Genomic DNA, 26374 nt, shown 5'->3' with positions numbered 1-26374 from the left:
TTCATGATCACTTGACGTACGATTGTGACATACGACACAATGATTCTCTACTGGACATATTTATAGACATTTACCAGTAAAAGAAGGATTTGATATTACGTATTAGTTAATTTTATTAGACATGATACTAGTAGTTGGTAATTAATACATAAATGGGCCTATTTTGGGTCGGGCCTTTTTGGACCGGGCTCTTTAAGCGCTAGTCCGTTTTGGTCGTGGGTCTTTTTGGTACCGGTCCGTTTTGACCCGGAACTTAGCTTTTCTCGTCTTCAGATTGCTTCTGGGTACGTTGGCAAGGCCTGGTTCTTACAAGAACATTACAAGAGGATATGAAATAGGGAACCAGACTACAACAAAGTAAAAAAAAAAAAATCATGATCGCTTTAGTCTTAAAATTAGACAATTCCATATTTTGCACAATAATTAGTAATAAGGTCAATACAAATTTGAGGAACAAAATTATATTCTGATAAATAGTTGCATGTATGATATATGTAAAAAAAAAAAAGTTTTTGGGAGTGGTACATTTTCTTTGATTTGTTTCATAGAGTATATTTAACATGGCCGCGCCCATAGTAGTCGTTGCTGAGAACGAAAAGGAGGTTGCTAAGAAGCTTTGCGCATTTGTCATCGAAAAAGCCAATACCGCACTATCAGAAAAGGGTGCCTTCTACGTGGGAGTATCAGGTAAAGAAGATGTCACGTAGATATTTGCGAGAAAATACATCATGTAGCCTAAAAGTAAGTGTTAAGTGCAAGCCATACTTGCAACCGATGATTTTTTGGCTTCAGAAATACAGAATAGAAATGTATTCTGCATAATCTGAGTGTGCATAATTCATGCATGAACTTATTTTTATGATGTTTCTTACAATAAATGCACAGGAAGCATTAAAACACATACACCATCTACCGTTCTTAGTACTGGTGTCTGGTTATTCCTACAATGTAAGACATAGCACATGTTGGTTTTGTTTTAGTGCTATGTCTTACTATGCAAGTAATGGTCTTGTATAGCGTGTTCCGATGTCGTTGACATCGGAACGAACAGTCAAAGTTTCAGGAGTATCTCACACATTTGGCAGCATATATCGACACTTCCACTAATTTATGTGTAATTAATATACTTACTGTGCTGTCTTTATTCTGGCGGAATGAAAATATGACACTAGCAGATGGACGCATTTTCATGTTCTGTTGACATACATTTGAATTTGTTGCAATGCGATGGTAGTCAAGGTATGCTGAATTGTGTTTAAGTAGGTTCATGTGGTGGATATTTTTCTTGAACAAAACGAAACGTTACATTACAGTTCCAATAGGCATAATATGTTTTTATTCATTTCATTTAAGAATAATATTTCAACTTAACCCGATTTCGGTATTCCTGACTTTCATTGTTTTCCAGTTAACTGAAATGTAGGCCAACGAAACTTGAAAACAGGTCCATTTCTTTTGTGAGAATTTGAATTTATCAGAGAAAAGACATCAGAGTAAGTAAAGTTTGACTAAAACATTATGACTCTACTTTGTAGAAAAGCACCGTTATTTTAGTTGCCAGTTGTGTGAGATATTTGACTTTTGACTTTTGTTACAGGTTATTTGACGTTAAAACACTACACAGCAATGTAATGTATATGTAACTGTTCGTTTTAAGAGCAACTTATAATTTGAAATTGTGTATGACACAATAACATGGTATATCTTACAGAAAATTAGAACATGTAGTTATATGATTAATCGAGTGGCCGAGTGGTCTAAAGCGCTCTCCGTTACAGATCACTGCCATCTCACCTCTGTCTGCGTGGGTACGAGTCTAGGATTTGGCCAATGTGGTTATGTGAGAAAGCTTGCCAGTAGCTTCTCATGGGTTGGTGTTTCTTCCCAGGTATTTCCTCCAACATTAATACTGGCCACCATGCATAGCCTATCATGTGCTGAAAAATGGCATTAAACCCCACAACAACAACAACAAATATATTAATCTGGCTTATTAGTTGTTTTGCATATTGGGGAAATATTAGAAATAATAAAGAGAACGAATGCCCTCAAGACTGAAACAGCTTCAAATAATCACGATGAAAATTAAGAGTTAGACAGTCATAACTGGAGACCAACAATGGTAACTGTGCACACATTCATTAATTAGTCAAGCTGGTCTCTCTGCTTGGAGATCAGTATTCCTTGCAAAGGGGCTTATTACAAATGAAATATGGGGAATGGAAATTGGAGGTTGTTTGTATGTGTACTAAACCTTGAACAGTATAACACAATGGAAGACATGATTTCTTATTCCTCTGTTACGTGTTTAGGTTCTCATAAACAGTAACAAGAAAAAAGCGAAGATAACAAGCTTTGTAAAATTTAACAGATAATTTATTTACCTAGAAAAACAAGGTAAATATGAGGAAAAGATATAGCTTTTAGACTCAGATCCAAAAATATTCCAAGAAATAAAAATTAGAAGTCCTAGTAATAAAATGTTCTAATGAATCCAAAATGGAAGGCAATGACATATACTATAGCTAGTATAGTACTGACATATCAGCTGTTCTTTGTTGATCCATGAACAATAATATTCTGGTGTTTGAATTCCAAATATAATTTCAATAAATGTCTTTGTCCAAGAATTCTGTATGAGCACTTAAATATTCCCAGGGAAAACGAATTAATCTCTTAGAATCCAAAAGATTTGAAGAAAAATTAAAGTACTAAACTCCAACTAGTCACAACAGAAAAAACACCTCCTTGATGTCGAAGTGTTTTAAAAGCCCAACTGACAAAATTCTCTATAGAAAAAAGGTTATACACTAATTTAAAACGCAGAACAAATTCCTGTATGAGGGTCATGTGATCACTTTCCAGAACCAGATAGAAGCTTTACATCATGTACTCCCAGTCCAGCCTTGATTTCACTCTAATAATCACACATTAAGAATGAATAAAAAAAAAAAAAAATCAAATAAAAGAATTTGTTTACTTTGGCTCTTACTAATTCCGTGGGGCCCAGAGTGGCCGAGTGGTCTAAAGCGCTCACCATTGCGGATCACTGCCATCTCACCTCTGTCTGCATGAGTTCGAGTCTCGGATTCGGCTAATGTGGTTATGTGAGAAAGCTGGCCAGTAGCTTCTCGTGGGTTGGTGGTTCTTTCTGGTGGTTTCCTGGGTTCTTCCTCTACCATTTATACTGGTCGCCATGTATAGCCTATCTTGTGCTGAAAAATGGCGTTAAACCCTACAACAACAACTAATTCTGTATCAAGGTCAGGAACTAGGTCAGCATTAAGATACAAAGTTCTAATAATAGGTTTTTATGAAAAAAAACCAGGTCAAACCAACAAAATTACATTACTATAACATGTAATGGAATATAAAATTTAAAACTAACAATCAAACAATTAAATTAAATCAAATATAAATTAAACCAAATATGCATAACACCTCCATATTTGGATATTTAAGCTCAAGACTACCTACAAGACCAGGGCCCCGAGTGGCTGAGTGTCTAAAGCGCTGTCTGTTACAGATCACTGCCATCTCACCTCTGTTTGCATGGGTTCAAGTCTCAGATTCAGCTAATGTGGGTATGTGAGAAAGCTTGCCAGTAGCTTCTGGTGGGTCGGTTGTTCTTTCCGGGTTCTTCCACCACCATTAATACTGGCTGCCATGTATAGCCTATTGTGTGCTGAAAAATGGTGTTAAACCCTACAACAACAACAACAACCTACAAGACCCAGGCTGGATTTTGAAATGGAACCATAAGAGAACAGAGCAGGTGTGTCAAGTGAGATCGTGCTTATTTTTACCTCTCAAGAAGAACAGGTGGATATGTCAACACAGACTATCTCATCCTGGATTAAGTAGAGTCTTCACTCTGCATATCAAGAAATAACCCCAGCTCATTGAACTTCTTATGCATTTTTTCCCTGATTTTTTAAAGGAAAAGACAACAAATAGAAAAGCTTAAATTCAGTTATTTCCTGTCATGAAGTGATACAAAATATATGATTTGGCTGGGTTTTTTTTCAGGTGGAAGTTTACCCAAATTTCTTTGTGATGGTTTACCTCAGTTGAAGACCAACTGGAACAAATGGATGATCTTCTTTTGTGATGAGCGACATGTTCCATATAATGACCCAGAATGTACTTACAGTATTTACAAAACAAATCTTGTGGACAAGGTCGGCATGTTACCAGACCATATATTTCCAATAGATCCCAATGTTTCAGGTATTTGTTGTGTATATGACTTTGTGATGTGTGTGGGAAACTATCTGTCTTTAGGTCCAACTATTTACCACTTTATTTACTATCTTCATTTATCAATAAACGGTGTACCTGTTCAACAAACTGATCAAAGATTGGTTAGAAAAGTCAAACGACAGTATTCAGTTATGATCTTCTGTAAGAGTGGTTGGAAAAGTAACTATTTAGTTATGTATGGTTTTCTGTTAGTGGTTGTGAAAGTCAGTTGACAGGATTCATTTATGATTTTCCATAGAAGAATATGACTGATCAAAGTTTTCTTTTTTTAAACTGTCTGACCTTTGGGATGGAATCTTCTTGAAATATATAAGTATGTAAATAAAGCTTTTAGTCAGTATAGTGTTTATTTTAGCACATCACAGTTAATATATTTTTGCATTTTTTTTAGTGAAATATAAGTGCCAACAACATCACAGGTGACAAGTGTGCCATTAAATCATTGGATTTTTGTTTTTTCTTTTAGGAAATTTACTTAAGTGTGCATATTAGTATTAGTGATGAAAGTATGTATATATATATATTATTTTCTGCCAATTAAAATCAGTGGTTGATCAGTATATCTTACCCAATAATTATCTGTAAATTTCAGCTGTTTATTATTTATCTGTCTTTTCATCATTGATTTATTAAAAACAAACGTGGTTGGGATACCATTAAAAGAACTTGGGATTTCACTTCTCATATTTCCAAAGGAGGCTCTAATTTTTCAAAATGAGGCTGTAGTACTGTTTAGACAGAATAATGTGGCATTTATTTAGAACTGTTAAGCCAATGGAGAAAAGCCAAAGGTTAGACAGAATAATGTGGTGTTTATTTAGAAGTGTTAAGCCAATGGAGAAAAGCCAAAGGTTAGACAGAATAATGTGGTGTTTATTTAGAAGTGTTAAGCCAATGGAGAAAAGCCAAAGGTTAGACAGAATAATGTGGTGTTTATTTAGAAGTGTTAAGCCAATGGAGAAAAGCCAAAGTTGAATGAGAATGACATCAAACAAAGAAATAATGCTTATGATGTTGAAAAGCAACAATTAACTTTTTCAGCAAACATGGGCAGAAGATAGTGAATGGCAGATTTGTGATGAGAATATTTTCCAGTGTAACTGGTAATCATAGAAATGGAGAAACTTCAAACTCTGTTGAAGGACTAGTGAAAATTCAGCAGGACTAGTAATATTTTCATTCTACTAGTCTTTCTGGCTACAAAGAAATTTACATTAAATTCTCTGCCAGGAGTACCTGGCCTTATTTTAGCTTTGGAAAGTATTGGCATAGAAAAAACAGAAGATTTTCTGATTGTTAGAAGTTTGTTGCCTCAGCATAAACTAAGGTTTGTTGTATTTACAGTTGAAGAAGCAGCCATAAAGTATGATGATGTGATACGAAAACACTTTCCTGGAGTTGATATCCCTAGGTTTGATCTTCTCCTGCTTGGTATGGGACCAGATGGACACACCTGTTCTCTTTTTCCAGGTCACAAGCTACTACAGGTATAACATCCTGAGATCACGGTCAATTGTTTAACTCACTATGCCTCAGTAATGCCTGTACTCATTGTATGTTTCTGTCATTCAGTGATTGACCCCAGCTATACTCGGGGTTTGTTTATTTAATTGAATGGTCAATCCTTCCATCATTTGCATTGAATGGGTTGGTAGTAAAAACATCTCCAATTGGTCACAATGGGTCTTTTCCCAAGAATCTGACAATATGGAATCAATCAGAAGTGACTTTCTTTTTTAAATATTATATATTCAAAAGTTAAGGTTGACAGTGGTTTTACTATGTGTTTCATTCAGGAAAAATAGTAAACAGTGGTGGATTTCAGGGTGTTATTTGGTGATTATAAGACCAAAAATAAAGAGTTTTTTCAGGTTTGATCTTGAAAATAATGAAGAAGCAGAGGAAAGGTATATTCAGCAGTTACAAATTTTCAGAAGAAGAGGATAATGACAGTGATGATAGTTATCAAGGAATGATAATCTTTGGCTCATCAAATTTGATAAGTTTAGAGAACCATAATAATATATAAAATATATTAGTGTAAATAAATTTAGTGGAAATTTTAATATCATCATATTCTCTAGTTTTAATAAGAAGTAAAACATTATTTTGATTTTTTTCTCTTTAAACAATGTACTCAGTACATTGTAGAATATTCCACAAAATCTGGTTCAGTGAGAATAGTTGTAGCAATGCTTTAATAAATAAATACCATCTAAACATGTTTTGTCAAGTAAAATTTGTGTGTTTGTTCCATTTTTTAATTCAGTTTCACTGTAATCAATATAAATGTAGTATACTCTGTTTTATCTAAACATAAAAGGGTAATTCTACTATTGCAGTTTTGTCCATGAATGTTTCTGTGTGAACCTTATTAAGTGATGTCTTTTGATCCCTGACTTGTGAAACGTATTTGTTGTATTGTTACACTAAATTAAAAGAAGTCATTCCTTGTAGTATCATTTCGATTGATCAGTAATATAATTAAGCAATGTTAAATTAGTCTGCTTACTCACAAAAATAGCAAGGCAACCAAGCAAAATAATTACATTGTGAAAGTTTCATTTCACCAATGCAGTTTAGTATGGAGTAGACGAGTTCAAGAGTTTGTAGTGAACTAAAAATTTCTGAATTGGTACCCAGTAATGAGAAAAAGTTTAAATTTTACTTGGGATGTAATCCCGACTTCAGTATTTTGCTGAAAGAACAAAAAAAAACCCCAATGTACAGGGTTTTTGAAAAAAGGAATCTTGTTTTGTTGTGAATCAACAACAACAGAAAGCAGTTGTTGTTGTTGTTGAGTTTAATTATAGTGGCGTGTGCACAACCGTGCATGTGCCACTTTTTACTGACTGCACTGCAGCCTGCTAGTTGTTCCTGGGGAAGGGAATGGTGCCACCTCCACCAGGCTTTTATGGATTCAAGGAACCATAAAGGTCCCTTACAGTTGAATGGTTGGCTGTCATTAGTGGGAAGGAGAGCTCGGGAACGGTCCTGCTTGCTTTACATTGCTGGTTTCTTGTTGCATTTGCCTGCTGTTTCTTGCGATTTTAGTTTTCGATTTTTTTTCTTTTCTTCTTTAGAATGTTCTAAAAAGGCGGGGGGAATGTTCTATGCTGTTTATAGAGGTTCTTTGTAGAAATCATGTATGAAGAGAGATTTTCAAGGTTATTATGGTATTACAAAAAGCAGTGATGTAACAGAATGTTTTCACATGTGATGGTTGTTGAAACTTTGTTAAGTAATGTTGTTAATCTTTCAGAGGATGAAAATGAATGTAATTTATTCAAGTAATTGAACAACTTTATTAGAAAAAGCTTTTCATGGGCAATTGTTCCAAATGCAATTATTAAACAGTATTAAAACATTAAACAGCCATGATACTATCCCCTCTCCCTATTTTCTTTATGTCCAGTAGGGATGCCATCCTATTCTTAATTTTATTTAGGTCCCTCCCTGCCTTAGTTTTTTCATTGTTTAGTGGTGATGGCATCCTCTTGACCTTTTTATGTCCCTTGTTAACTTGTGGCATCACTTATACTGTGGTCTATGCTTTTTGGACCCCATTTTGCATGAGTTACTGAGGGAGAGGTATAGCTGTAAACTCTTTCAGGTAAAAGCAGCCACTAGGGCACAAGAAGCTAAGCACAGCCTAGTGCTGTTGGGGCACAAAAAGCTAAACACAGCCTAGTGCTGTTGGGGCACAAGAAGCTAAACACAGCCAAGTGCTGTTGGGGCACAAGAAGCTAAACACAGCCTAGTGCTGTTGGGGCACAAGAAGCCAAACACAGCCTAGTGCAGTTGGGGTACATGAAGCTAAACACAGCCTAGTGCTGTTGGGGCACAAGAAGTTAAACACAGCCTAGTGCTGTTGGGGCACAAGAAGCTAAACACAGCCAAGTGCTGTTGGGGCACAAGAAGCTAAACACAGCCTAGTGCTGTTGGGGCACAAAAAGCTAAACACATTTTTTACTAAACTAACCAAATTTAATTCATGCAGTCTTAGTGGGAAGATGCCAGATATATTAAACAGATGTCGTGTTTTGGCCCCAATCTACACACATTCTGGCCAGGTGGTTTCTGAGCAGCTGGTCTTCAGGCTAACTGTTCAAGCAGCTTCCATGCTGACCATCCAGATATCTATCCAACACACTCTCACTGGTTGTCCATCCTGGCAAGACAAGCTTCTTCTGACTATGAATCCAACTGGTGGGTCAGTGTTACCATATCCATGAAGACGGGTATGCTTTACACAGACATGGACACAGTGCCTAAAGGGGACGACCCCTTCATTGATTGTGGGGATAACCATGACAAGTTTTAATACTCAGAGTCTACAATGGATTGATCAGAATTTTGTTTTTAATTGGCCATAGATGAAATTTCCCAGTACACACTTTTGCTTTCTACAAACTAAGCCTACATGGTGAAGGCATTGGTTGTCTTGGAAAGGATGATCACCCCATCTTCCATCTAGGGAGATTACAGTCTGCCTGTCTGACTTTGGCAACTCCAAGGCTTTATTTCATGAAAGCCACTTACCAGCATCTTTCTCATCACACTGTTATCAATGCACTCATGGATGGTATACAATGGGCTTCCTGCTTTGGACAAAAACATTGCAGCAATCAACATGACAATCTTGTTGTTTAAAAAGGTGGATATAAATGTTTTCCATGCAGCCTCCAAGCTCATGCAAAATAAGGTCAGTCTTCTTCTGTACGAGTTTGGGGATCTCTAGCAATTTTTGGGATGTGCAGAAAAATATGGGAGTGACCATTATACCATACAGTGGATAATGTCCTGACTGATTCACCTACTGGGAAGTTTAAATCTAATACAACATAATACCTGTTCCTGCACTGAAGCAGGCCAAATTTTTCTCAGTTTTTGACTCTCTGCTATACTTCTTTTGGTATGCTGTTACTATTCATTGGTAGAATAGGTAATGTGCAGATTGAAACAAGAAGTCTTGCTGTCTGCACCTATACTCAGGCTGATTCAATCTCAGTTGTAAAGGAGAAAGGAGACATACTTGTTGGTGAAAAGATAAAATGCAGAACACTGCACAACAGTTCAATATCAGTCATGCATAAATAAAAGGTTACACAGTATTTCTCTGTCTTCAAGCCTCCCAACAGACATCAATGATTTGGCACCATGCCTGCTAGCAGACAGTCTTCCAGCTGGTTGCAGATGTCAATGATTTAGTCTTCCAGTTGGTCATAGATGCTGCCTGATCCAGAGAAGATGGAAATTTTGTAAAAGGAGATCTGTTAATTACTCAACAAGTGGGTGGGAGTTCACAGACTGAACTCTCTAGGGTTTTACTTCAGGCTGTTGCTAGTGCCCAAAGCCAGTAGGTAGCTTTAACCAGCTAAGCAGATAAATAGCCACACTGAGGTTCAGAATGGAGATAGTGTGTTAAGGCTTTCCTTTAAAAGGGACAAAAATTTGCAGTCAGTTTACACTGAACTGATGCTTATTTTCATGTCCCAGTTGACCTGGGTTCTCTCAAGTTCCTTGGGTTTGCATCACAAGGAGCAATATACCAACATCAGTTCCAGGGTGTTCATGAAAGTGATCAACTTTGTTATTTTTTCTGGTCAACATCATCAATAGCAGCTGCAGTGGAACTCTATGACATCCTCACGAAACTTAAGGGATGACCGTTAGATACCATCTGTCCATCCATTAGGACAATTTTATTACTCCTCAACTACTTGTAAAATTACTTTGAAATTTGTGCATATTCATCCCTAAGTTTGTCTTGCTGAATGCGATGCTGTTCATACACCCAGTATGGTCACCATGGTGCCAATCTGACAGCAATCTTGATATTGCTATTCATGTTACTCATGGGGTTTCTGAAGATATTAAGTTGGTCCTAAACACAATAATTTATCCTCAGGTCATGGAAATCCAAACAGAATTTTCAATAAATGTCCTTGTTCAAGAATTCTGTATGAATACAATAATATTTACAGAGAAACGAACTAATCTTTTAGAGCCCAAATAAACTCTAGAAAAATTAACTAATAACTCAAAACCTCAAAAGTTCATTTCTGGTCACAACAGAAGAAAACAACTTGACATCAAGTGTTCAAAAGCCCTGGACTCTTAGATCTCTCTCTCTAAACATCATTTTTAATACTAAATTTCGGGAATGCCTAATTGTGAAATATATCGTGAAATAGAGGATGACGTGATCATGTTTACATGTAAATGTCATGTAGCTCCTTCTATGTCCTTGATAAGAACCAATCATTTGACTCCTATAAAAAAAGTTGTGTACTTGACCCTCAATGAAGGCCAGGAACTAAGCCAAAAATAGAAACAATTGTTTCTATTATTAGGTATCTAAGGAAAACTCATGTCAAACTGAATTTTCTGGAAAATATCAAATTTCTACTAAACAAAATTACATTACATTGACATGTAAAGAAAGTAAAAAGATTCCAAAACCCATAAACAATCAAATCAGAGCAAACACAACTTAAATCAAATATAAAATAAATATTTCATTGAAGTTGCACCAAGGATGTAATAGTTAAATACAGCGAGTAATATTCTGTCAGTACTTCACTACAATGATATTTCCCTGTTAAATCCTCCATCCCCCAACCCCCTGTTTCATTTCTCATTTCTGCCTATATCTTTATCTCTGTGTGTGTGTGTGTGTGAGTGTGTGGTATAACATAATTTTTCAGCACATGATAGGCTACACATGGCAGCCAGTATATTTGGTGCAGGAAGTAATAGGCATGTCTCTGAGAAGAACCACCTACCCACAGGAAGCTACTGGAAAGTTTTCTTATGTACCCTTGCTTGTTGAACAATGACTTAAACTCACAAGAACAGAGGTGAGATGTACGAGTGATTTGTTGAGACAAATGCCTTAGACCACTCAACTACCCAGAGGCCCCATCTTCATTTACATGGCTTAATATACCATTTAAGATTTAATTGAGACTTAGTCCACTACACATTTGTAGGGTAAAATTAGTGGGTTCCAGAGGTCAAAAGCATGTGTTGGGACCTTGGACCTTGGACATAAGTAATTTTCAGCTCGTCATTCATTTTTTTGTGTACAATTTTCTAATTTTAATTGGTATACGGCTTGATATTGATGAGACCTCAGCCGAGTTCAGTTATCACAATTATGCATCATTTAGCAGAGTTATGGTCCATGATTGGCTGACTACCCAGGTTTCATCTCTGCACACTGACTGCCATGTTGGATGCTAAGTAGAGCAGCTTGATCTTAATGAGGGTCTGGATGTGTTAGATTTCCAGTCTGTTAGTTCTTAATTCTTATCTGATTTCAAGCCAATTATGTTTTTCATGATGGCATGCTTGCCAGAGTCCAGGACCAGGGTAACTATTTCAAACCCTTTGCAGTTACGAACGGTGTGAAACAAGGATGTGTCTTAAGCCCCCACTCTCTTCAGCCTCATGTTCTGTACAATGTTGATGGATGCTTTTAAAGACAGTGATGTGGGAGTAGATCTCTGATACCATCTGGATGGGAAGCTGTTCAACCTGAGGAGGCTTCAAGCCAAAACCAAAGTCGAAGTTGAGAACATTCTTGACCTCCTGTTTGCAGATGACTGTGCCCTCAACTCCACCAACTTTGGACTCTCTATCAGCAAGACTGAGGTTCTGCATCAGCCAGCTCCTGGAGAAGATTACCTGGAACCATCCATCACTGTCAATGACCATAAGCTCAAACATGTAGACAGGTTCACATACCTCGGCAGCACCCTCTCACAAGCAGTCCACATAGATGATGAGGTCAACACTAGGATTGCCAAAGCCAGCATAGCATTTGGTAGACTCCGCTCAAATGTCTGGGATAGGAGAGGCATCAGGCTTGCCACCAAACTCAAAGTCTACTCAGCGGTTGTTCTCCCCACCCTCCTCTATGCTTGCGAGACATGGACTGTGTATAGCCGCCATGTTAAAAATAACTGAACCACTTCCATATGAGCTTCCTGAGGAAACTACTGAAAATCAGTTGGCAGGACAAGGTACTGAACACGAGGGCTGACCATGTTGTCTGCATGCGGGTAGAATGCCTACCTAAGATTTTCTGTGGAGAGCTACAGCAAGGCAAGAGATCTCATGGTGGTCAAAAAAAGAGGAACAAGGACACCCTCAAGGTCTTGCTGAAGAACCTAGGTATTGATCCTGAGAGCTGTTTGAGTGTCGCTGCTGATTGATCTGCTTCGCGCAGTCAAGTCAATGTAGGTGCAGCAGCTTTTGAGCAGAAAAGACCGGTGTGTGCAGCTGAGAAACATGATCTGCACAAATCCAGGAACAGTAGTTCTGCAACTTCCAGTCAACAACCTGTACATCCATGTCTCCACTGCAACAGACTCTTCCAGGCCCAGATCGAACTGATCAGCCATCTCTGGATCCCCCCCCCCCCCAGTGAATCATGACATTAAATGGTCCTCATTTACACTGATGGACAAACATCAGGTCTCAGTTTTAATTGTTTAATCTGCATCCTCATTTGGTGGAGTTGTGACCCTTGATTGCTGGACTGTCCTACTTATTATTGCCTCAGTTTTGAAATACACGTATGAAACATTCTTTTGAATTATATTTTGACACAAATTCATATTGTTAAAACAATAGTTTCTACTCCACAAAATGAATTGTGTTCTTAAATGCCAGTTGGACTTTTTGTTGTTAGAATTATCTTAAGTTCATGGATTAGGTAGAGTCTCTTTTCACTGACTCAAATTGTGTACAAATAAAGACACTGTAAATACAACAGAATTTGATTAGATTGCACATCCAGTGAATAACAACTTGGAATCATGAGTAAATAAAATAGTTTGTGTTTCTTATGATATACAGAGAAGATACATAGTTTGTGTTTCCTATGATATACAGGGAAGGTACATAGTTTATATTTTAACAAAATTATATTATTAGGAGACAGAGAAGATTATAGCTCCAATATCCGACTCTCCAAAACCTCCTCCAGCTCGTGTGACCATGACACTTCCAATAATCAATAACTGCAAGTGTGCTGTCTTCACATCCTGTGGGGCTGGCAAGAAGGAAATTATTCAGGTTAGAACACTGTATTGAATTGTTGATAACAAGTGCCATCTTCACATCCAGTGGTGATAGCACATTGTATTGTAGTTAGTACATTGTTGATTACAAGTGTGCTGTCTTCACATCCAGTGGTGATAGCACATTGTATTGTAGTTAGTACATTATATTAAATTGTTGATTACAAGTGTATTGTCTTCAACCTTTGTAGCTAGAAAGAAGGAAATTGTTCAGGCTAGTACCTTGTATTGTTGGTAACAGGGGTATTTGAGCACTTTTTAAAAACCGGAAACTCATCTCTGCTCCAGTACATAGAAAAAAAAAGAATACAATACATCTGTTGGCTTGGATGTTGGTAAATTCTCCAGTAATCACCATTCTGTGTTGTGAATTTTCAACCTGAGAATGATAGGTTGAAATAAATCACCTCAACAAATGTGACAATTTTACCTCACAAAAAAGTTGTCATTTTGTCATCTTTAATCACTTCTTGTATAATATTTGAGAAATTGTTTAGTAGTTGTGTTGTGCCTATTTGAGAGTAATGTTATGCTACAAGGAGTCTTACATATTCACTTATGCTAACGGAATAAGAGTATTTTATACGTGTTCACAGATTTGCACTTAATTTAGAAACTAATTTGTGTCATTTGGATGATATCAGCTCACAGGCAATGGATATAAGTAGGACAGTATATTTATGAACAACGATAATCACAACTAAAAGATATTTATGCATGATTATAATCCAACCTGGTCCAGTGATAGGAAATAGGTGTCAAATATTCCTAATACAAATTTGTTAATTTGCAATATACAGTCTAACAATTCGTTATGTATGTAGTGCAAATATATGGAATGAAAAAGTAGAAGTGATGTCAAAATTGAAAAATTAAATTCAGTTTATAAAGGAGAGTGGAATGCAATGTGATTTTTATGAGTGGTAAATTTTTTGTGTATTGTTTTTTTTTAATTGATTTGTTCAGTAATCTTTGCTGTTAAATTGATCTGCATACACAGATGGTCTATACATGCTGTTAAATTGATCTGCATACATAGATGGTCTGTACATGCTGTTAAATTGATCTGCATACACAGATGGTCTATACATGCTGTTAAATTGATCTGCATACACAGATGGTCTGTACATGCTGTTAAATTGATCTGCATACACAGATGGTCTATACATGCTGTTAAATTGATCTGCATACACAGATGGTCTGTGCATGCTGTTAAATTGATCTGCATACCTAGATGGTCTGTACATGCTGTTAAATTGATCTGCATACATAGATGGTCTATACATGCTGTTAAATTGATCTGCATACATAGATGGTCTATACATGCTGTTAAATTGATCTGCATACATAGATGGTCTATACATGCTGTTAAATTGATCTGCATAAGATGGTCTATACATGCTGTTAAATTGATCTGCATACACAGATGGTCTGTACATACTGATAAATTGATCTGCATACACAGATGGTCTGTACATGCTGATAAATTGATCTGCATACACAGATGGTCTGTACATGCTGATAAATTGATATGCATACACAGATGGTCTGTACATACTGGTGGTCACTGTAGCAGATTTTTATTTGAAAACAGGCTCATTTTACCAACAAAAATTCTCAAAATAACAATCCTCAGACTCAGAGGAACCATACAGAATATTTATGAGTTTTATATGTTGTCTGTTATGTATTTTGTAGCAAGTCCTGGAGGGGAATGAGCCAGATCCTCTTCCAGCAGCTCGTGTTCGACCAACCAGTGGAGAGCTAGTTTGGTTCCTGGATAAAACTGCAGCACAACTCCTGTGCAAAGTATAATTTAGAAGATGTCTAGTGATATACACCCTATTCTATTGACCTTGAATCCAAGTCAGATCATATGGCTAGTGTTGCATGGTGTGAGTCATTTCATGTTGTTAGTGAAACCATGGAATAATGTAATCTACCACACAGTTTTATCCTCAGTAAAATTCACAGTCAAATTTGTAAAGTTAAGAAAAGGCTCCATCAAATGTAAAATTAAGAATGTTGCATTTTATGAACATGTATTTGGTGTGTGTGTTGAGATAGGTTTCACTGCTTTGCCATGAGAAATGTCGCACAAACTTGACCATTTGATATGCAATCGTCTAACTCAGGATTAAGGATTGAATGAACTAAAGAGAAAAAGATTGAAACAAGCAAGACCATTTCTTTAACGTGTTTATGTTGTTTACAATGCTAAATCTTGTACAGAAAAGTTGCAAATATACCATAAAGTCCGACATGTCTTTGGGAATGTAGCGTGCCATAAAGTCCAACATGCCTTTGGGAGTATAACAGAATTTGAAAATGATAAATACTTTGCTGCATTTCTAGATCTATTTAGCTACTAGGAGAAACACTTCTTGTGCAAATGATCTTCTAATAAGTGACAAAACTGGAACAAAAATTTGAATGTATTTACACATCAAAATAAATATTACATAAATTTTCAGTGTTCATCTTTTTACAGGATTCAATAAGTTACATGTCTATTCATAATACTTGTTCAAAAAGAAGTGAATAAAAATGTCTGCATATGAGATACCCTGCACCTCTAATGGAACTTTCCAGACCTTTTTCCCCCCTGAAAATTAATGTGGCCACCAGATATTTGCCATATTTTTACAATAATATTCAAAGGAGATAATTCAAGTTGTAACAAAAAACAAAACTTTGTACCTAATTATTAAATGCATTTTTGGTTTTGGATTTGCAACTGCTTTAATGTTAGTATTATCCTTCCATGATTAACTGGTTTAATCTAGAACTAGTTATTTATAAAGACTAGTTTATCACCAACATTTTACTCCATTCTGCTCTTTTAAAAACTATTGACAACAAACTTCCCCCAAAAATCTGTAAAAAAAACAGACGGACATTTCCAGTAAAGTTGGTTGGTGAAATTTTGAGGGGGCCCCAAATCTGTCAAAAGCCAAAACTTAGTTGTTTATTGTTGATATTCTTTTGCTCCTATTTCATGTCTAGATTTTGCACATTATGTTCTAAAGGTATGGAAGTCATTGCCATCAGTGGTTAGTGTGCCAGACTCGTGACTGAAAGGATACAGGTTTGAATCCTACCATTGGATCAGCCTGGGTCAGCTACCTTGGTGTGTTCTTAGGAAAGGCACTTTGCTCTAGTTGCCTTGGCAATAAAAAACCTACTTGCGTTTTTGTGCCATAAAGCACCAAATCAGAGCAAACTAAAAGTATGATATGCTGACACTATACAAAATGGTATAGTTAAAAAACGTCATGTGAAGGACCTGTGTAATGTCTAGTAGACCTGGGGGAAATTGTTCATTTATAGGACTTGTATTAGTCCAGGAGGTAAGTTTTACACACCATTTGGCTTGTACTTTGTGGTTGAATTTAAGCAGTTGGGAAAACATAATAACCAAACATTTATAAGTCCATTAGGTAAACTCTGACACTCCTTTTGGCTTATGCTTTATAGTTATAGTTTAAGCAATTGGTAAAACATAATAATCAAGCATTAGTCCATTAGGTAAACTCTGACACTCCTTTTGGCTTATGCTTTATGGTTATAGTTTAAGCAATTGGTAAAATATAATAACCAAACATTTATTACTCCAGGACGTAAATTCTGACACTCCTTTTGGCTTATGCTTTATGGTTATAGTTTAAGCAATTGGGAAAACATAATAACCAACATTTATTAGTCCAGGAGTTAAACTCTGACACTCCTTTTGGCTTATGCTTTTGGTTATGGTTATAATAACCAAACAAGCCTAGCTGGCAACACCTCTTTTGATTTTCCAGCAAAGAAACAATGTGTACCTAGTGACCTTTGAATTAGGCTCCTTTATAGATTTTCCAAGAGACCTTGACATTACTGACCTCTGAAATTTTTTTATTGTTTTTAATTAACAGTTTGATCGATAAACAAATCAAAAGACAGTTTGATATGATATTGAGCTGGTGTGATATTTCAGCAGAAGCTGCAGCCTGGTCTATGAGACAGATTCTTGAGCTCATTCTGGTCTTTTTTTAAATCTCTTTCTTATACTTTCAAGAGCATGGTTGCAATAAAAATGAAGTGTTTTGTGACGAAGTTGTATTATTCACTTGTTATCTCTTTGATCATGTATTTAGTTTTATGGTATCTGAAACTTGTACGTTGTCGATGTAGTTTGCCATGCAAAAATGTTTGCAACAATAGTTTCACTTGATGTAGAGTTTGCAAAGGAAAGTTGTTGACTTCTCAATGGAACACATGATCAACATAACAAACATTCAAATTAACTCAGATCACCCAGGTAAATGTACGTGTTTACCCAAATGTAGTTTTACTGTTATAGTTAGATATTTTTTTAAGATCACCTTTACTAGATTGAAGAACTATAGTTCTACTATCCCAGGCTTCAGTGTCCATGTTGGTATTGGCAAATGTAATGCATTTGTATATCAACAGTTTGGAGTGGGTTTCTTAGGATATGAGGAGAGAATTTTTTTATGTTCATTCAGTTGATGTAACGATGACAAGATTTTCACAATGATCAACATAACAAAACATTCCAATTAACTCAGATCACCCAGGTAAATATACATGTTTACCCAAATGTAGTTTTACTGTTATAGTTAGATATTTTTTTAAGATCACTTTTACTAGATTGAAGAACTATTGTTCTACTATTCCAGGCTTCAGTGTCCATGTTGGTATTGGCAAATGTAATGCATTTGTATATCAACAGTTTGGAGTGGGTTTCTTAGGATCTGAGGAAAGAATTTTTTTATGTTCATTCAGTTGATGTAACGATGACAAGATTTTCAAAATGGTCAATGTTGCAGACATATTTTTAATGAGATAGACTTGTTTTCATATAGTACCAAAAGTCTTTTAGTCAAACTCATTTAGATATATCCATCCATTCTGAAGTGGTGATAAAAAAATTCTGAAGATGGCTGCCATATTGGATGTCCATCATTTTCATTTGGGATGATCTTGACCCAAAAATAGGTGTGCATAATACTCCTCGCAATCCTCCAAGTAGGTTAGAAGGAGTAGCACTAACTTGTAGCTTGTATGGATACTAGACATCACGATATTGCATAAGTATTTCTAGTGTGTTATCTACATAGATAATACTTATGGACAAAACTCTGAGTCTAATCTGACCTCTGTCGGATAACGTCTCTCAAATCTTCCTATTAATTAGCATAGGAATTTACTTAAAATCATGGCCATTGGAAAACTTTTCAAGAAAAATAATCCCAAGGGGATTGTCATACTGACACGTTTTTTTTTTGCAATACAAGTTGTTTTTTGCATATGTAGTTTTTCTGTGTATTAAAATGATCTACATGCCAAAAAGCTGCCTGAATGGCCAGCTTGAAAATCTTTATATAATTACTCCTAGATTATCAGTCTGTTAATACATGTAGCTGTATCAGAAAAAAAATAAATGGTTTTACCTAATGTTACCATCTTGAAAGTCTGGTATCACTAACACGATTGAATGAACTTGTTGCTGCCAAGGGATTTTCACTGCATCATTTTATTGCAATATATAATTGTCTCTTAATGAAAGTGGTACAGTTCCGATTATAAACATATCCCACTTTTGTGACTGTTGTAACATTTAGTTTTTTTTAAATCTCATTTTAGTGGGTAGTTAAATTCGTCTCCAAGTTTCCATATTTGTTGGTATTTCATTTCATAGATGAACCTCTGCCCCAAATAACAAATACAAAAGAACAGTCAGTTTGATGGTTAAAACAATACTACCACCTGTATTAGCACAAATCAAACATGTCAAGATCTGTCATTTACGCTCAGCATCAAAAGGGGTTGATACATCCAACAACGCTAGACTAATGGGTTATTAAAGTAATGTGTATGATATCTTCTTTAAAACAGTCCATAAAATTGCACCATCAGTTAATTGTATAGATCCCTGTTGATTTGGATAACATCATCAGTCCACATGTATGACCAGCTGACTCTTGCTGAATCAACACTTGATCTGTTCAGAGCCTATCAAAGAGCAAAGATGCCAACTAAATTGAGAACAATGGACTTGCTCCTTTGTCTGAGACTGCCTCATATACAAACCAACTTCTGCCACTTGCCTTCATGTAAAACATTATTCAACCCAATACATGCTGAATAATTAATTGCAGCTGGTGCAAAAATGTGTGAAAGAGCGGACCCAATTATCCGTGGCTTTGAGAATGCTGGAATTGTTTAATTCAACAATTTCAGGATTATTTAGCTCACACAAAGGTAATGGTTTTTACTTGAACATATAAGTTCAATAAAATTCTTGTATATCTCTATTTTGAGTAAATTTGAGCTTGCCCAAACCAAATTTGAGCTTGTCCTGGGAATTGGGCAAGTTTGCTTGTAAATCCCTGGTTAAATAAATAATGTATGCTGCACATATGTACATATGCATATCTTTAAATTTGTGGAAGTTTTCGCGCATCACTGCTTTCCATGTGTGTCAATTTGTATTAAAAAATTTGATTTGTGCATTTGCAGCATCTCTGCTGATTGGATGCATGCAAACACGTTTCATTTGTGACGCATCATTTACACATGTCACACACTGAGCTTTAAATAGATGGGGAAAAAGCAAAGTAACAGACACATAGCAAGGGTGGCAGACTAAATTTAATTCAATGGAAATCACTATTTTCAAAGTTCAATAAAATGAAAAAATCCTATCACAGCAATAAAACAAATTCTTTTGACAGCAATCTGTTTCTCAACAAGAGAGTTGTCACCCCTATTATAAGAAAAGTATAAAATGGGAGTAAATCATAATGGAATAAATTCATCAGGAATTCCTTATCAAAACCAAATATGGTGGAAGGGCTTTAATAGTATTGTTGCATCTGTGAGAACAAGACCTGGATAGTCTCAAACAAAAAAGTATAAATTAAACTGAAACGCATGCATGATACCATATTGACTTTAAGTCTTGAGACACAATAAAAGTCTTGGGACACCCTAAATTATTTTCAAAATAATTTTTGTATGACCTATAAATGTTGGGACACAAACTTATAGCAATTTTTTCATGTACTTTAAGTCTTAGGACGCTATCAAGATTTTTTCCTTCTACTAATTGATCAATGTATTTTCTTGATCGTAATGACAAAAAAAAAACAGTGACCATGGTTGATAAGGGGCCATCACCATTAACTATTTGATGGAAATGTTAGAAATCGATATAATTTGTTTGAAAAGTCAATAAATATATTTATTTTCCTCTGTTTCCTTATTATTTTTACCCAATTCAAATGACAAGAGTTGAACATTAGCAGGTTGTTGCAAGCATTTACAACAGTAACCTATCCCTTTTGTCTTCAGTTTTTATTGTTTGTTTAAGCAATACTGCATTAAAATAATGTATTAATGCACAAGTAATAATGTTTGTATTTTGCCTTGAAAATGTAACTACCTAACATTTGGTTCAATGCTCGCTTTTTACATCACGACGCTACTGCATGTACACTGAAGATTTTGACTTGCGCTTTATGAAGTACATTTTGGATTTGAATTATAGGCACAATTGCACTTAATACCTCCAAAATACAATAAAGAAGTTTCAGAAATAATGCTTTGAAAATAACTAATATCCTAAACACTCAGATGTAGTTTGCATTGATGTAAGTGACCATAAATAAGTACCTGTTTACTCGGCTACGGCAATCATGCTACTCAACTGAGCAAGTGTTCATACCTTAATTGATGGACAATGAGATTCAAATGTTAATCAGTCCAATATCAGTCTTGGGGAGCCAACTAATTGAATACAACTATTATGCAGGGCACTGCATCCTACTCAACCCACTTTAGATTTTACAACAATTGGTGTGGATTAATGTTGTACAACAAACAGTTACCAGCATTGTTGCCACACAATAATCCCTCTCTTCCCAAGCCATTTTCATAGTTGAAACAAGTACCTGTTTTCCTTCAATCTGCTAATTAAAAACAAAAGTTAACGCAAAAAAAAAAAACCAACCATACAAAATCAAAGACGGGGTGAATACTGTGTTGAAAGTTATAAATTTGTGTTATGGTAAGCTGAAACACAAAACTAATATGTATCAATGATGATCAGTTAAGTAAATGTGCTGTATGCTGGTTATCTGACTTGTATAAATAAAAATGTGTCATTTCCTATGATTTACATCCCTTTTTTGGATTCCTTATATCTCAGAAAAACAATAACTCGAGCGCATGGGTCAAAATAAATAAAATAGCAATGATTGATGTCTTGTTTAAATTTGATTTGGAAGAATGGAATTTGGCAAAAATGTTGAATATTGCAAAATCTACATCTTATATATTTGAGAATAAACAAGGATAGACAATTTGCACTGTACAAGCAGGTACTGTCCTGTACACTAAACATAGTACCAGTCGCATGGAAAACTCTGTGCCCCATGAAGCATTGAATTTTTAGTTACCTTTATTTTATTTCATGCTGGAAAAATTGGACAATATGCACATGCAAAATAATAACATAAAAATAATCCTAGTAGTTTATAACAGTTTAATGATATAGTAAATGAAGAGTTGATCAATGCTGTGTGCAGTATGGAGAGCTTTACAATTTTGTCTTGACTTTTTTAAAATGTCTATAAACAATGGGATACCGAAAATGCTAAAAAAATTAATGCAAATAAATATTTATCTTGTCATGTCCTAAGACTTACAGCCATTAAGAAATCAAGAATACCATGAATTTGCCTTTTACTTCTTGGTTACCCAGTTTTGTTGAATTTAAGAACCAGCAAAAATGTCATGATGCTTGTCTTTTGTTTCAATACATTGTGCTGCAGCACAATGATGTCATACACTGACAAGTACATGTACATTCTCAAATAAGCATTTACAAATAAGGCTGAATTTACTTGTATTTCAAACACATGATCACTGTAATAAGGTAAAATTTACATTTCAACTCCAATTTTGATTACAAAATCAAATCTTCAAAAAAGCAATGGACATTAGCAAAACACCCAGACAAACAAAATATGCAAAATATATCTCGAGCAATTTGTACTTATAAATCCTTAAGTTTTCTCCGGAAATGAAAAGTCAACCAAACTCTTCATGGCAAATGTTTTTCATGTAAAACTTAAGTTATTCCACAGGCACAGCAATTATGTCAATTTATTCCATCTGCTTTTCAGCTCCATTTTATACTAGAAGAAATGTTACAGATGGTAGAAAACTTCCTGCTCCATTTTACACTAGAAGAAATGTTACAGACGGTAGAAATCTTCCAGCTCCATTTTATACCAGAAAAACTGTTACAGATGGTAGAAATCTTCCTGCTCCGTTTTATACTAAGAAAAATGTTATAGATGGTAGAAATCTTCCAGCTCCGTTTTATACTAGAAAAAATGTTACAGATGGTAGAAATCTTCCTGCTCCATTTTGTACTAGAATAAATGTTATAGATGGTAGAAATCTTCCAGCTCCATTTTGTACTAGAATAAATGTTACAGATGGTAGAAATCTTCCAGCTCCATTTTGTACTAGAATAAATGTTACAGATGGTAGAAAATTTTAGGATCTGTAGCCTGTGAATGATGGTCCACTTCTGAAACAGAAATTACAAAGATTGGATTTAGCTTTCTGTACATGATCCCACCTCAAGTAATGGGAAAATTGATTATCTGATCACCTTCTGAGATTTAAAAAAAACTAAAGCTGCAACAACAAGCATCTTCATGCTTTTCATTTTATATTTCCCCATTACACACACACACACACACACACACACAAACACACACAAACACTCCACTATTCCCCGACACTGATGCATGAAAAATCCCTCAAACGTTACATATGATGCATCTTTTTTAAATGTCTGCATACTTTAAACTTGGTCAGAAAAAAGTTAAAAACTTATTGTAACTGAAATTTCTGTACATTTGTCCTTTTACCCCAAAACAGGAACACAAGGCACTCAAGAGAAATATTTCCTTCACATAGATGATCACCATGTGGTAAACAATTTCTACCCAGTGGTTTATAAGATGTGTTAATGGATGGATGGACAGAATAACAAAATCCCAAGCTCATTTTACAAATGTGGGAGAATGAAAAATCCAAGGTCTTGCTGCATTAGCAACTTCCACTCTGGTATAGCATCTACAAGACAGTGAAAAACAAACATGTAGGACTGCTGTTGAATATTTTGCTGGCAGAGCGCTGTCTACACTGTGTTATACTTTATTTTTTGCATGTGATGGTATACATTACTAAATACTGATTTTCCTCTCTAAAGAATCGACGCTCATTGGGTTGTTTTGTGTTTAATGCTGCTTTTCATTACATGATAGCATATACATGGCAGCCAATATCTTCTGTGGAGAAAAAACCCGGAATATCCCAGGAAGAAGCAATGACCCAAAGGAAGCTACTGGCAAGTATTCTTACATACCCATGATGACCAAGTTGGATGTCCAAACCCATGAGGACAGAAGTGAAATGTCAGTGGTCTTTTAAAGCAAGTGTCTTAGGCAACAAGAACACACAGGGCCACATTTGTACAATATAATACTGAATGGGGCTCCATGGCAGTTTGTGCTCTTCTCTGTCACTCCTAAGTTGAAGCTGAGGTCTGTAGTACCTGGGGTGGGGGGTGACTGACCAGTTAAAAAAGCTCCATAAGGTCCCCCGAACCATGCAATATTAAATGAATATTACCCATAAAATAAAAATGACAAGTTTTTCAAAATGTTATTGCAGTCTATCTCTGAGGACACGATGAATGATATTCTTTTCAATTGTAACATACTACAAGGATGCACGTTTTGATGATATTAGTTGTACACTGTTCCTTTACAATGCTGCGAAAAAAGCCCCATGTAAAAGAAAAACTTCAAGTCTGAAACTGCATGTCTATACATGTGAATACTTATAAGTGTTTACATGTGAATAATTTCAAGTGTGATCATATGCATACAAGGGACGGATCTTGTCATGGAAGAAATACTGATGGTGTGAAAAGACCTTCCTTTTAACAAATTTTTTAGGCTGACTACATTATAATGTTATGGGAGAAATACTGATAGTGTGAAAAGATAGCTTCTTTCTTTTTAAATTTTTTTTTTAGGCTGACTACATTATAATGTTATGGGAGAAATACTGATAGTGTGAAAAGATAGCTTCTTTCTTTTTAAAATTTTTTTTTAGGCTGACTACATTATAATGTTCTGGGAGAAATACTGATAGTGTTAAAAATTTCATACCCAAAACTGCTTCCTCCAAAACCTGAAAAGAAAAAAAAGAATTGTGCACACAAAAATGATAAACACTCTTACACAGAACTATTTATGTGTCATTCCTATTAATTTGCTTTGATGAACTAGAATTGTGTGTCCAAAATAAGGTCTGTTAAAAAAATAACATGGGAAGTAAAGAGGTTGTATGGTAGGATCTCTGTGTAGAAAGTAGAAATATAGAAAATAAAATAATGTGACATCAATCACTAACATATTCTAGATCACTCAAATAATATGCTATCAATCACTCACATACTTGGGATCACTCAAAGGATATGCTATCAATCATAATTACTTGAAGGATATGCTATCAATCATACATTCATTTTTTGTGTCCTTTTTATTCATCCAATGAAACCAATATTCACTGTATACTTACCACTACCACCTTGTGATCCAAATCCAGTACTGGACTGGCCAAACCCTGGACTTCCAAATGCAGGACTACCAAAGCTTGGTGCATTACCAAATTGTGTCCCTCCTGACTGACCCATACTACCAAAAGATGGTACATCAGATGCTTGAGCTAGGCTTCCAAAGGTGGGGCTGCCACTATTGGCAAAGCTGAAATAGTAAATAATTTCATATTAATGTGTGTCAGTGATTAATCATGCCCTATTCTTTTGATATCTGTTGAGAATACAGAGTCCCATCTCATGAGAAGCATTTTGTCCTGCACACAAATGACATTTTTACCAACTTTCCTTGTTGTAACCACTGTCATAAGGCCTCCCTCTCATGAAAGCCACTTGTACTGCACATAATGAGTACATTTGTACCATATTCCTCTATTGTAACTGCTGTTAATGAGGCCCCCTCTCAACAAAGGCCACTTGCCATGCACACAACACATTTTTACAATCTCCCACTGCTGCAACTGCTATTAATAAGGTCCCCACTCAACAAAGGCCACTTGCCCTGCACACAACACATTTTTACAATCTCCCCCTGCTGCAACTGCTATTAATAAGGTCCCCACTCAACAAAGGCCACTTGCCCTGCACACAACACATTTTTACCATCTCCCCCTGCTGCAACTGCTGTTAATGAGGCCCCCTCTCAACAAAGGCCACTTGCCATGCACACAACACATTTTTACAATCTCCCACTGCTGCAACTGCTATTAATAAGGTCCCCACTCAACAAAGGCCATTTGCCCTGCACACAACACATTTTTACAATCTCCCCTGCTGCAACTGCTATTAATAAGGCCCCCTCTCAACAAAGGCCACTGGCCATGCACACAACACATTTTTACAATCTACCCCTGCTGCAACTGCTATTAATAAGGTCCCCACTCAACAAAGGCCACTTGCCCTGCACACAACACATTTTTACAATCTACCCCTGCTGCAACTGCTATTAATAAGGCCCCCTCTCAACAAAGGCCACTTGCCATGCACACGACACATTTTTACAATCTCCCCCTGCTGCAACTGCTATTAATAAGGTCCCAACTCAACAAAGGCCACTTGCCATGCACACAACACATTTTTACAATCTCCCACTGCTGCAACTGCTATTAATAAGGCCCCCTCTCATCAAAGGCCACTTGCCATGCACACAACAATTTTTACAATCTCCCCCTGCTGCAACTGCTATTAATATGGCCCCCTCTCGACAAAGGCCACTTGCCATGCACACAACAATTTTTACTATCTCCCCCTGCTGCAACTGCTATTAATAAGGTCCCCACTCAACAAAGGCCACTTGCCATGCACA

The 26374-nt window shown here is 35.9% G+C and overlaps 2 protein-coding genes across 4 annotated transcripts in view; one reads left to right on the top strand and one right to left on the bottom strand.

The window, feature by feature from the left end:
- The first annotated feature begins 372 nt into the window (after window positions 1–372).
- On the top strand, window positions 373–15920 carry LOC149780219 (6-phosphogluconolactonase-like). The gene is made up of 5 exons (XM_089936982.1): window positions 373–687; window positions 4030–4230; window positions 5608–5750; window positions 13210–13350; window positions 15054–15920. Exons 1-5 carry the CDS (start codon window positions 561–563, stop codon window positions 15168–15170), a joined length of 729 nt encoding a protein of 242 aa, XP_089793108.1. The 5' UTR covers window positions 373–560; the 3' UTR covers window positions 15171–15920.
- Window positions 15921–21888: 5968 nt separating this feature from the next.
- LOC149780218 (uncharacterized) overlaps window positions 21889–26374 on the bottom strand; it is a 146412-nt gene continuing 141926 nt past the window's right edge. For all 3 annotated transcript variants that reach the window (XM_089936978.1, XM_089936980.1, XM_089936979.1), the window contains exons 31-33: window positions 25032–25216; window positions 24620–24641; window positions 21889–22962 (exon numbers count right to left, since the gene is read on the bottom strand). In XM_089936978.1, coding sequence (XP_089793104.1) covers window positions 22929–22962; window positions 24620–24641; window positions 25032–25216 — 241 coding nt within the window. In that variant the 3' untranslated portion in view covers window positions 21889–22928. The remainder of the gene's footprint in view (window positions 22963–24619; window positions 24642–25031; window positions 25217–26374) is intronic.

Source organism: Sinohyriopsis cumingii, chromosome 16 (genome assembly GCF_028554795.1).
Source record: "Sinohyriopsis cumingii isolate HCF-2022 chromosome 16, ASM2855479v2, whole genome shotgun sequence".
Taxonomy (NCBI): Eukaryota; Metazoa; Mollusca; class Bivalvia; order Unionida; family Unionidae; genus Sinohyriopsis; species Sinohyriopsis cumingii.
This window is presented reverse-complemented; position numbering and strand designations above follow the sequence as displayed.

Excerpts from the sequence above, each read along its gene's own strand:
- LOC149780219 (XM_089936982.1), top strand. The coding sequence starts at position 561 with ATGGCCGCGCCCATAGTAGTCGTTGCTGAGAACGAAAAGGAGGTTGCT. Across the intron at positions 5,751-13,209 it reads CAGGTCACAAGCTACTACAG|GAGACAGAGAAGATTATAGC; the intron begins GTATAACATCCT and ends TTATATTATTAG. Across the intron at positions 13,351-15,053 it reads GCAAGAAGGAAATTATTCAG|CAAGTCCTGGAGGGGAATGA; the intron begins GTTAGAACACTG and ends TGTATTTTGTAG.